The sequence below is a fragment of the Stegostoma tigrinum genome, chromosome 22 (genome assembly GCF_030684315.1).
Source record: "Stegostoma tigrinum isolate sSteTig4 chromosome 22, sSteTig4.hap1, whole genome shotgun sequence".
NCBI lineage: Eukaryota > Metazoa > Chordata > Chondrichthyes > Orectolobiformes > Stegostomatidae > Stegostoma > Stegostoma tigrinum.
Genome location: NC_081375.1, coordinates 54290359 through 54303766, shown reverse-complemented (window position 1 = coordinate 54303766; position 13408 = coordinate 54290359). Strand labels below are relative to the sequence as shown.

The 13408-nt window shown below is 45.7% G+C and overlaps 1 protein-coding gene across 4 annotated transcripts in view; it reads left to right on the top strand.

The window, feature by feature from the left end:
* The window catches only part of itgb4 (integrin, beta 4), a 143972-nt gene extending 132719 nt beyond the window's left edge, over positions 1–11253 (top strand). For all 4 annotated transcript variants that reach the window (XM_059653848.1, XM_059653847.1, XM_048555468.2 and 1 more), the window contains 3 exons: positions 7499–7663; positions 8256–8372; positions 8855–11253. In XM_059653848.1, the coding sequence (XP_059509831.1) occupies positions 7499–7663; positions 8256–8372; positions 8855–8979 (407 nt within the window). In that variant the 3' untranslated portion in view covers positions 8980–11253. The remainder of the gene's footprint in view (positions 1–7498; positions 7664–8255; positions 8373–8854) is intronic.
* Positions 11254–13408: the final 2155 nt, after the last annotated feature.

Below are 13408 nucleotides of genomic sequence, written 5' to 3'. Positions count from 1 at the left end.
AATTCCCCAATTTATCTGTCTTTCTGACCCAAGTTGACAGAAAGCACAGATTAGGTTTATGTGCTTAACAAAAGTCATTATTTATTACAGATATAATGGGAACTGCAGATGCTGGAGAATTCCAAGATAATAAAATGTGAGGCTGGATGAACACAGCAGGCCAAGCAGCATCTCAGGAGCACAAAAGCTGACGTTTCGGGCCTAGACCCTTCATCAGAGAGGGGGATGGGGGGAGGGAACTGGAATAAATAGGGAGAGAGGGGGAGGCGGACCGAAGATGGAGAGTAAAGAAGATAGGTGGAGAGGGTGTAGGTGGGGAGGTAGGGAGGGGATAGGTCAGTCCAGGGAAGACGGACAGGTCAAGGAGGTGGGATGAGGTTAGTAGGTAGCTGGGGGTGCGGCTTGGGGTGGGAGGAAGGGATGGGTGAGAGGAAGAACCGGTTAGGGAGGCAGAGACAGGTTGGACTGGTTTTGGGATGCAGTGGGTGGGGGGGAAGAGCTGGGCTGGTTGTGTGGTGCAGTGGGGGGAGGGGATGAACTGGGCTGGTTTAGGGATGCAGTGGGGGAAGGGGAGATTTTGAAACTGGTGAAGTCCACATTGATACCATATGGCTGCAGGGTTCCCAGGCGGAATATGAGTTGCTGTTCCTGCAACCTTCGGGTGGCATCATTGTGGCAGTGCAGGAGGCCCATGATGGACATGTCATCAAGAGAATGGGAGGGGGAGTGGAAATGGTTTGCGACTGGGAGGTGCAGTTGTTTGTTACGAACTGAGCGGAGGTGTTCTGCAAAGCGGTCCCCAAGCCTCCGCTTGGTTTCCCCAATGTAGAGGAAGCCGCACCGGGTACAGTGGATGCAGTATACCACATTGGCAGATGTGCAGGTGAACCTCTGCTTAATGTGGAATGTCATCTTGGGGCCTGGGATGGGGGTGAGGGAGGAGGTGTGGGGACAAGTGTAGCATTTCCTGCGGTTGCAGGGGAAGGTGCCGGGTATGGTGGGGTTGGAGGGCAGTGTGGAGCGAACAAGGGAGTCACGGAGAGAGTGGTCTCTCCGGAAAGCAGACAGGGGAGGGGATGGAAAAATGTCTTGGGTGGTGGGGTCGGATTGTAAATGGCGGAAGTGTCGGAGGATAATGCGTTGTATCCGGAGGTTGGTAGGGTGGTGTGTGAGAACGAGGGGGATCCTCTTGGGGCGGTTGTGGCGGGGGCGGGGTGTGAGGGATGTGTCGCGGGAGATGCGGGAGACGCGGTCAAGGGCGTTCTCAATCACCGTGGGGGGAAAGTTGCGGTCCTTAAAGAACTTGGACATCTGGGATGTGCGGGAGTGGAATGTCTTATCGTGGGAGCAGATGCGGCGGAGGCGGAGGAATTGGGAATAGGGGATGGAATTTTTGCAGGAGGGTGGGTGGGAGGAGGTGTATTCTAGGTAGCTGTGGGAGTCGGTGGGCTTGAAATGGACATCAGTTACAAGCTGGTTGCCTGAGATGGAGACTGAGAGGTCCAGGAAGGTGAGGGATGTGCTGGAGATGGCCCAGGTGAACTGAAGGTTGGAGTGGAAGGTGTTGGTGAAGTGGATGAACTGTTCGAGCTCCTCTGGGGAGCAAGAGGCGGCGCCGATACAGTCATCAATGTACCGGAGGAAGAGGTGGGGTTTGGGGCCTGTGTAGGTGCGGAAGATGGACTGTTCCACGTAACCTACAAAGAGGCAGGCATAGCTGGGGCCCATGCGGGTGCCCATGGCCACCCCCTTGGTCTGTAGGAAGTGGGAGGAGTCAAAAGAGAAGTTGTTGAGTGTGAGGACGAGTTCCGCTAGGCGGATGAGAGTGTCGGTGGAGGGGGCCTGGTCGGGCCTGCGGGACAGGAAGAAGCGGAGGGCCTTGAGGCCGTCTCCATGCGGAATGCAGGTGTACAGGGACTGGACGTCCATGGTGAATATGAGGTGTTGGGGGCCAGGGAATTGGAAGTCCTGGAGGAGGTGGAGGGCGTGGGTGGTGTCACGAACATAGGTGGGGAGTTCCTGGACCAAAGGGGAGAAAATGGAGTCCAGATAGGTGGAGATGAGTTCGGTGGGGCAGGAGCAGGCTGAGACGATGGGTCGACCGGGGCAGGCAGGTTTGTGGATTTTGGGAAGGAGATAGAAACGGGCCGTGCGGGGTTGGGGAACAATGAGGTTGGAGGCTGTGGGTGGGAGGTCCCCTGAGGTGATGAGGTCATGAATGGTGTTGGAGATGATGGTTTGGTGCTCGGGTGTGGGGTCATGATCGAGGAGGCGGTAGGAGGTGGTGTCGGAGAGTTGGCGTCTGGCCTCGGCGATGTAGAGGTCAGTACGCCATACTACTACTGCGCCACCCTTGTCTGCGGGTTTGATGGTGAGGTTGGGGTTGGAGCGGAGGGCTGCCCGTTCTGCGGGGGAGAGGTTGGAGTGGGTGAGAGGGGTGGAGAGGTTGAGGCGGTTGATGTCTCGACGGCAGTTGGAGATGAAGAGGTCGAGGGAGGGTAGGAGGCCTGGAGGTGGTGTCCAGGAGGAGGACTTGTGTTGGAAGCGGGTGAAGGGGTCAGTGGAAGGAGGGTTGGGTTCCCGGTTGAAGAAGTAGGCATGCAGGCGAAGACGGCGGAAAAACTGCTCTATGTCCGACCGTGACTGGTATTCGTTGATGTGTGGTTGTAGGGGGACAAAGGTGAGCCCCTTACTAAGGACTGACCGTTCGTCCTCAGTCAGTGGGAGGTCTGGGGGGATGGTGAAGATTCGGCAGGGCTCAGTGAGCTCAGTCTGCTTTCCGGAGAGACCACTCTCTCCGTGACTCCCTTGTTCGCTCCACACTGCCCTCCAACCCCACCATACCCGGCACCTTCCCCTGCAACCGCAGGAAATGCTACACTTGTCCCCACACCTCCTCCCTCACCCCCATCCCAGGCCCCAAGATGACATTCCACATTAAGCAGAGGTTCACCTGCACATCTGCCAATGTGGTATACTGCATCCACTGTACCCGGTGCGGCTTCCTCTACATTGGGGAAACCAAGCGGAGGCTTGGGGACCGCTTTGCAGAACACCTCCGCTCAGTTCGTAACAAACAACTGCACCTCCCAGTCGCAAACCATTTCCACTCCCCCTCCCATTCTCTTGATGACATGTCCATCATGGGCCTCCTGCACTGCCACAATGATGCCACCCGAAGGTTGCAGGAACAGCAACTCATATTCCGCCTGGGAACCCTGCAGCCATATGGTATCAATGTGGACTTCACCAGTTTCAAAATCTCCCCTTCCCCCACTGCATCCCTAAACCAGCCCAGTTCATCCCCTCCCCCCACTGCACCACACAACCAGCCCAGCTCTTCCCCCCCACCCACTGCATCCCAAAACCAGTCCAACCTGTCTCTGCCTCCCTAACCGGTTCTTCCTCTCACCCATCCCTTCCTCCCACCCCAAGCCGCACCCCCAGCTACCTACTAACCTCATCCCACCTCCTTGACCTGTCCGTCTTCCCTGGACTGACCTATCCCCTCCCTACCTCCCCACCTACACCCTCTCCACCTATCTTCTTTACTCTCCATCTTCGGTCCGCCTCCCCCTCTCTCCCTATTTATTCCAGTTCCCTCCCCCCATCCCCCTCTCTGATGAAGGGTCTAGGCCCGAAACGTCAGCTTTTGTGCTCCTGAGATGCTGCTTGGCCTGCTGTGTTCATCCAGCCTCACATTTTATTATCATTATTTATTACATTTATTTATTACACTATTTATTAAATACTCTAGCCATAAAGTAAATAATTTAGAACAGACAGCGTATAACTTTACTGGTTATAAATCTACACCTCCCCTCATAAACATTCCCCTTCCACACACACAGAGACCAATAGACAGAAAAATAAATTTAGGTGTCATGGGCAAAGAGGAAGACTGGAAAATAGTTCAGTGGTTCATTATTGGGTGACTAGTTCATACCCATGAAAGGTATCTGGTTTATTAATCAATAGCTTACAGTAATTGCTGAAAGAAAAATAAAGTGGTTTTCTTGGGCTTAAAATGATTTTTATTGCAGAGAACAGCGCCCACCGAGATTTGATAGTTTTTCACTAAGTTATTAACAGCGCAAACTGTTCCACTTTCTAGGAACCAATCACATAGTTGTTGGCAGGTGCAAGGCCCTTCTCACTCTGATGCGCACAGACATAAACACATACAAACTCACTGCCCACTGCTGCTTGAACCAACAGTAAATAGTAGTCGGTTCTGCTATAACACATATTTCTTCAACATGAATTGGCTTTAATGCAATTGAAGAATTTAGACCGCATTTTGTACAGCGCAAACTTTCCTTACCTATACTGGCTTTAACGTGGCTCTGGCCCTATTAGTTCAAATGGCACCACGATTACACGATTTTCTTTTAATGTGATATCGCACAAGAATGGAACTATCATGTTATATCAGAACCAACTGTACTTACAATTAGTGTCAGGTTACTTGCTTTAAAAAACTGCAGTAATCCTTCAACAGTCTGTTCCCATTTCAGCGTACACTCAACAATACACAGAAAAATAAAATCCTGTAGCACCATTCATTGTAAAGCAGGGAGTTCCAGTGTCCAATGCTTAACTGGTCTGTTGGACTTTATTAACAAATAACAAGTTATTCTACTTACTCAAATATTAACAGTGACTGCAATTCATTGCAAACTAAGTTTTTTGGGCTGTTTCTATAGTGTCTCTTGTAGCTGTGTTGAGAAGCAGATGCTTTGACCTGAACTTGAAGGTCTGTCAATTAGGGGATAAGAGATGATGCTGGTATAAAAGGCTTCCAAGTTCAATCTCCTACTAGTCTCAGCTAATATGGACACATTCTATATTGAACAAGTTTGCTTCATCAAAGGTTGAAGCACAGCAATGCATTCCCACAGGGTTGTCAATGGTCTTACCTTTTATCTGTGCTTTAATGGCTGTAATGTGTTGCCTGTCCACCTTATTGTAACCGGGGAGAAAATTCAGAAATTTGAAGTGCAAAGGGACTTGCAAATCCTAGTCCAGGATTCTGTTAAGGTGAACTTGAAGGTTTAGTCAGTAGCTAGGAAGGCAAATTTGAGAGGAGTAGAATATAAAAGAAGGCATGTACTTATGAGGCTTTATAAAAGCTCTGGTCAGACCGCATTTAGAGGTTTGCGAGCAATTTTGGGCCCCATACCTCAGGAAGGATGAACTAGCGCTGGAGAGGGTCCAGAGGAGGTTCACAAGAATGATCACTTGAGAATGAAAGGCTTAACATATGAGGAGCATTTGAGGACTCCGGGTCTATACTCGATGGAGTTTAGAAAGTTGAGGGGGGATCTAATTGAAACTTAGAGAATACTGAACAGTCTGGACAGAGGGGAGATGTTCATAGGCAAGAAAGACTAAGACCCGAGGGCAAAGCCTTAGAGTAAAGGGAAGACTCTTCAGAACAGCGAAGAAGAAACTTCTTCAGCCCAAGAACAGTGAATCTGTGGAATTCCTTGCCACAGAAAGCTGTGGAGACCAGGTCATTGAGTCCATTTAAGACAGAGATAGATAGGTTCTTGATTGTCAAGGGGAGAAAGTAGGAGAACGTGCTTAAGAATCTTATCAGCCATGATTGAATGGCAGAGCAGACTCAATGGGCCGAATGGCCTAATTTCTGCTCCTATACCTTATGGTCGTTTAGTCTGGAAATTAGACCAGTCCAATTGTACCCAGCATAAAGGTGAGAGGGTTCCTGAGGGTCTGTTAATGATGACATTTTACCACCTCTACCAATACCATTGGAATAATTTGGGAGAGATAGGTCCTCTCAATGTGAAGGGCTCCTGTGATATCATCTCCCTGGGCCATCGTTGACAGGAAAATACTTGATGTGAGTAGATCACTGGTTGATAGAAGTAGAATCTGAGCTGGGACTGTGTCAAGGACACCCCAATAAAAAGGAATTAAGTTGTTTTCTTATAATTATACTTAAACACAGTTACCTTATAATATGGGGCTGCTGGGATTATTCAAACAATTTTTCCAGATGGGGCACAATTCACAACCTCAGGGCACAAGCATCTGCCTGTGCCATTAAAATGAAGTGCCCTTCCCTGATCTTGCCACCATCATGGCATCAGTAGTGGAGGACTTGAACAGTCATATGTTCAATATGCCTCTCCCACATAATCTCAACTGCAGCTGGGTTCAGCAGCTTGATACTGGTTTGACTGTGGAAGTTCCACATAGCCAAAGTAGGATGTGAGTCATCTCATCACGTCTGTTCCTGCATTCTATTCAATCATGGCTGAGCTATATCATGACTCCATCAACTGCCTTTGCTCCAATACTTAGCTCAACGAAAGCTGTCACTCCTCCAAGCAGTGACACTCTTTTGGGACAGTGAATTCCAGGAGTACACTATTTTATTGTGTGAAGAAGTGCTTCATGGTTTTATTTCTAATGGTCTAACTCTAATTTAAAGATTAAACCTCTTGTTCAGGAGTCTCACAACAGAGGAAATTGTTTCTCTTGTCCTGCCCTATTGAATGCCTTTAAACACTTCTATTTGTTTATCTCTCAACATTTTAAATTCCTGGGAGTATACAAATCAATTTTAGGTAAACTGTCTTCATGTTTTAGTGCTCTGGTATAATTTTAGGGAGTTTATGTATGTCCCCTCAAGCAAGTAAATTATTCCTGAGGTGAAGGTACGAGAAGGGTGAATGCACTACTTCAGATTGGGATGTAAAACTAAAGCACAACCTCCTCTTCCTTGCCCCAGCTCTCTCTGGTTAATTTTGCATTTCATTAGCCTTTGGGATTGGCCTTGTACCTGTCCATTAGCTTTTAGTCACTTATGAACACAAAACCCTTGAACATTTCTGTTCTTTGTCCATTATCTTGCCATTCAGAAAATATTCCAGTCTGTATTTCTAGGATACAAAGTAGATGACCTCACAATTTCTCACCACGAACTCTGTCTGCCATAGTTTTGCCCACTCATTTAATCTGCCTATGTCCTTTATGATGTTCTGCTATCAGCTACACAACATGCTGTTGAACCGACTTTAACACTGTGAGCAAACAAATATGCAAATTATCTATTCCTTCATCCAAATCATTAATAAATATGATGGAGCGTGCTCCTGAGATGCTGCTTGGCCTGCTGTGTTCATCCAGCTCCACACTTTGTTATCTTGGATTCTCCAGCATCTGCAGTTCCCATTGTCTCTGACCTCAACATAAATCCCTGGGGAAACTTTGCCAGTCAGAGTCTGCACTCTTCATTCCTCCACTGTGCCTCCCACCATCTGCTAATCCTTATTATAAGGCGACCCCTATGAAAATCTTTTCCTGTTGATATCACTCTCTATAACATCCAGTGTGGTTCTGTGGGTATCATTTCTTTTGACACACCATCTTATTCCCCAGTATGATGCTGTAGGTATCAGTTAACACTGTGGTCAACAAAAATGCCTCATTCAACTTTGTTCACACTGTATCTCGATTCATTTTGTAGGTGAAATCAAGACTTATCAAGTGGAGGGTGACGATGCAGAAATGACACTGATGGTACCTCACCTCAGTGAAAATGTTCCATATAAGTTCAAAGTTCAAGCAAAGACAACCCAAGGTTATGGCCCAGAGCGTGAAGGCATCATCACCATTGAGTCACAAGATGGAGGTAGGAGCCAGCTCAGTAAGAAAGAATCAGTCATTAACAATGAACAGATCATATATTACTGTATCATACACACTAAAATATTCCAGGTGTGTCTAAGTATGTCAATCACTGTCATAAACTGTTGAGCCCTTGTTCAGCCAATTGATTTGACTGGTGATTGGTCAATTGATTGACCCAGCCATCTACTGAACTACCTTCCTTTCTAACTTCATTCTTTCCTGCCTACCTTCTTTCATTTATACAAATGGCTACGCTGGGAAATGGACCATGCAGTGTTCTAATTCATGGTAGTCATGAACCTGTAATGGTAACATTCAAAATGAGGTTGTTAACTGGGGAAAACTATTTCACCAAAGAACATTGGAACTATCCGTGGAGAACAATGTAGAAGGCAGTTTTTGCATTGTCAAGTGTAATTGGAGAAGTTGAGGGATATGATGAGATGAAACCTGGTAAGAAAGAATAGATGGATCAGTTGAGAATTTTCCTTTATATATGATAGTGATTTGTCGAGTGGATATAAAGGATATTGATGGATTGCAGTGGTCTTGTTCCAAGTTATAACAGCTATGTTTTGATCTTTATATTGTAGCAAACTTCACTGACTACAATAAACAGATGGTAATGAGGCATGAGGGATACACGGTACCTGGGAATATGAGCACGCAGACCAGACTACTGCAGTCCACCATCGACCCCATGTTCTCAGGTACGTCTTGACAGCATTTACTGTATTTACCCCAGCATTTTCAAAACCAAACCCTATACTAGCCTATGAATAAAAGCACTCTGTCTGCTGCAGTACCCAGTCTCTGGCATCAATACTTCACCTGCTGTAGTTCACCTAGTACGGAAATGGGAGTGGTACTGAACTAAGGGTTATACCCAATCAGAGTGGAACTGAGTTGGGAATGGTACCAAGCGGGGGGTTGTACCTGCCAGGAATGCTACTGAGCCAGGGTTGTACCCAGCTTGGAGTGGCACCAAGTCAGCAGTTGTACCCTCCCAGGAATGGTACCAAGCCAGGAATGTACCTCTCTGGAAGTGGCACCAAGGTAGAGATTCTCCCTTGGTGGGAATGATACCAAGCTGAGTGTGCTGTTCTGTCTCTTCTGGCTCAGCTACTGCTGTTATTGAATATTCGGATCAGCAGCTTTGCTATGAAGCTCTAATTAACTGTTTTGGTTCCAGAGGGAATGACCGTTACAACACAACGAATGGAAGGTGCAACATCAATCACTCAACAGATCACTCGAACAATGATGACGAGTGGCACAGTCACCAAACAGATGGAAAGGAAGTTCTACGAGGCTTGATCCATGGACTAGCTTCTGCAAAGTCCTGCTCTTTGTACAGACAGCTGCAGATTCTTTACATTGAACTATACCAATGAGTAATCTCTGATGCGCTGATCTCTAAGCTTGTCAGCACCCATGTTAAAAGAGACCTGCTGGATAGTTATGATGGATGCTTGCTCCCATTTGTTCATTAGGCTTGGTCACTTGGCATTGTTACATATTGCTGTAACGTTTTCTAGTTTGTTGGTGGTGAGCTTCGATCATGAAAGACTCTGCATTCACCATATCCTGAAATCTGTCCAAATTTCCAACTGCCTCTAAATTTTACTTTCCTTTCAATCCAATTACCTTGAATCCAGGCCTCCAATGAAGCAGACAAGGACACAGAAGATTCTTATGTGCTTTCTTCACTCTTTCTGCATTGCTTGGTGCTTGTTATCACCAACAGAAACCTCCACTTGGGGTCACATTATTTCCATACATACATTGTATTTATTTTTACATTCAGATATAAGCAACTACTCCATATAGAATGTATAAATAACTTTCAAAGTGTATTTGATTCAAGTTGCGAAAAATAATTTTGCTCTGTGGGTCTGAGAGCAATTATCTGGAATCTACATACTTTACAGTAACATTGATCAACAGGTGTAATTTCTTGTGTTCTCTGGGTTTCGCTCAGTCTTTCTTATTTAATTGTCACCCTTTTTTAGATTAGATTCCCTACAGTGTGGAAACAGGCCCTTTCGCCCAACAAGTCCACACCAGCCTTTACAGCATCCCACCCAGACCCATCCCCCTATAACCCACACACCCCTGAACACCACAGGCAATTTAGCATGGCTGATCCACCTAGCCTGCACATCTTTGGACTGTGGGAGGAAACCGGAGCACCCGGAGGAACCCACACAGACACGGGGAGAATGTGCAAACTCGACACAGACAGTTACCTAAGGCTGGAATCGAACCCGGGTCCCTGGCGCTGTGAGGCTGCAGTGTTAACCACTGAGCCCTTTCCACATCCCCATCACCACCTCAACCTGCTCTGCATTGTTGCCCTGCTATTTTCATTTTAATGACTTAATCCTGTCAAGCATTGTTGACTCTCACATTTCAGATGCTGAATTCCCACTAGTATAAAAGACCCCATAACTCACAATTATTAATCAGGATGATGACTGAACTTGTCCCATTTGGCAGAGACATCTCATTACCGTGGGGATGTTTGTCCAATGCAGTTGGATTCACTGAGAGCTAGTAGATGTTGGATTTAAGAAATGTACAGAGATAAACAAAAATTTGGAGCACAAGTAGGCCCTTTGGCCCTTCAAGCCTACTCTATCATTCATTATGATCTTGGATCATCCATCTCAATAGCCATTCCTGTTTTTCCTTTAATTTTTTTGATTCCCTTATGTCTAAATGTTATATTGAATTCCTTCTCCAAACCATATGTTTCAGCCTCTGTGGTGGTGAATTCCACAGGCATGTAGGTATTTACACAGAATATGCTGCATACATGGAGATTCAGCTTCTTGACTCCAAAAGCCAGATACCTCTTCTTATTTAGGTATCTCACCTGTCTACACAGGTGCTGAACTGCAACATGTGTTTCTTTTATCCTCCATTTTGGATAGAAACCTACCAAATCTACTACACTGCCTCCCAACTGCTCAGCAATTTTTTATACTGTGCAACCAAAATGCTAGTGTTTTCCTAAAAAGCTTACATTTTAGATACCAAGTATGTATTTCTATTGTAATTTTACTGGGTTGTATTTTGGAATTTCCATACAATACAGTATGCTAAATGCCATAGATTTGGTTTCCACATTTCAGCTAAAGATTTCTATTGCCTGCTTTCAACAAGATTAATTTTGTGAAGGTTGCATTGTACAGAGCCTAACCAATCCAAGTATAATTCCCAGCCTAATCTCAGGCAAGCAGCTAAACATTGGGAATTACAACCTACAGCGGGAACAAGCAGAAATCAGCCATGGATCCTGTCACAGATGGTTATCCCTTGCACTCAGTGAGGTCAGGATCAGGCAGAAGACTGCACAGTTGGGTCTAAGTACTGCTCGGTGCCAGCCACCACTGGTACACCAAGAGGTAGCAAAGTCAGAACAGACGTGACACAATATTCAATAGGAATTGAGGAGCAGCAATATCTGGAATGGAAATGGCCTCAGATTGTTATGCATGTGGCTTACCTAGTGAATCCCACTCTGTAAACACTGCTTCAGGTTTTTGTACTTGTAATAAAATGCTTCTTCTGCACTTAAATCATGTAGATAGGCCTTGATTCGCTTTGTCCCAATATTGTCTTTCTTCACATTGACCATTGGCTTTTTCCACAGTGCACAGTTTTTGATTTAAAACCATACCTAATCAATCCAACAGACCCAACCAGAATTACAGTGGCGAAACTTTTCATGTACTGTGGAACATTTCCAAAATGGAAAATATGCACTCGCTAAGATCTCAAAACTCACCAAGTGCGCATTTTTAAATATAAATTAGCTCAGGAACAGAAGATTCTATGAGAATGCAGCCCTATGTGTTAGCTCTGCCATTCATTCAGATCACAATTAGTCCACACCTAAACTCCATCATCTGAATTTAATCCCATAATCCATTGATTTACTTGCCTAAAAGAACTGAAGGACATGTCTTTATATAATAGTTTAGCACATAACACAGCAACCAACGTAAGATCAGCAGTCAAGATAAACAACACAATTTGACTTTACATCAAAATAGTTCATAGGAGTATATCAACAAAATCTGACACTAACCCACATACGGTGATATTAGAGCAGATGATTAAATGTTTAGTCAAAGAGGTAGACAATAAGGACCATAACAAAAGAGAAGAGATTTAGGAAGGCAATTTGAAAGCTTGAGCCAAAACAACTAAAGCATGGCAACCAATGTTAAAGCTGTTAATAAGACGCCCAGGGGGCCAGGATTAGAGGAATAAAGATACCTCAGAAGGTTAAAGGGACATTCCTGTCAATTCTCAATGTTTTAATTGTTCAGTCCATTTAATATGATTACATGGCTATACATATATGTACCATAAATGGGCTGCTGCTCATGCGTTATGATAGATTGTGATGGACAATGTCTCTAAGTAGCTCAGAAGATGAACTGATTTTAGAACTTGACATTATAGAGATAGGGAACCCTCAAGGCCTTGAAGGCAGCTGATAACAAGCTTGGGAACTGAGGCATCCTGTAGCATCCAGTGTGGATCATTAAGTACGGTGTGATGGGTAAATGAGACATGGTGCAATTGAGGAAATATATGCCTTAGTGATTGTGCGAAAAAGTGAATAAAAGGTCATCTTAGGATCAAATAGGACAGTTAGGTTCAGCCCAGTTTGCAGGAAGAGAGGTGGAATCAGTACCTACAGAATGCAGTTTGTAGCAGGGCTGAAGATAATGGCTTCAGTCTTTGCAGTACTTAATTGATGGCATTGGCTGAGCAGAAATTTCCAAATGGCTAACCCATCAAAAAGGGGTCAAGACAGTTACAGAGCTGGATACTGTCAGTGTAGTTATGACGCTGGGTTTTCAGATCATATTACCAAGAGGTGCTATGTGATTGAGAAGCAAGACGTAGCCAAGAATAGATCCTTGGGAACAGCATGGACATAGCAGCAGGGACAACAGCCAATGGAGATGATTTTCCAGTAATGATTAGATTGATGAGAGTGGAGCCAAGTGAGTGCAATCCAACCCAGCCGAATGACAGGGGAGACGCAGCAAAGCACGTAGATGTGAGTATCTACATCAAAGCTGCAGACAGTCTGACGAAAAGGAGGTAACAAGGAGAAAGAAGGGTCTAGTTCAGAAACGTCAGCCTTCCTGCTCCTTTGATGCTGCTTGGCCTGCTGTATTCATCCAGCTCTACACCTTGATATCTCAGATTCTCCAGCATCTGCAGTTCCTATTATCTCTGACGACGAGGAGAGTTAGCTTGCAACAAGCAAACAGGAAGTTATTTGTTACAGGTCCAAATCTGATTGGAGGAATACAAACATGGAGTACCTGGAACACTGGATACCAATTTAGGCAGTGGTATTCATGATGTGGAGATGCCAGTGTTGGACTGGGGTGGACAAGGTCAGAAATCACACAACACCAGATTATAGTCCAACAGGTTTATTTGAAAACACAAGGTTTTGGAGTCTTACTCCTTCTTCAGGTGTTAGTGTTTATGGACTTTGGAGAGGAAAGGAAGGTAATGACCATGATGACCAGGGGCGGCACGGTGGCTCAGTGGTTAGCACAGCAGCCTCACAGCGCCAGGGACCTGGGTTCGATTCCAGCCTTGGGTGACTGTCTGTGCGGAGTTTGCGCATTCTCCCCGTGTCTGCGTGGGTTTCCTCCCACAGTCCAAAGATGTGCAGGCTAGGTGGATTGGCCATGCTAAATTGCCC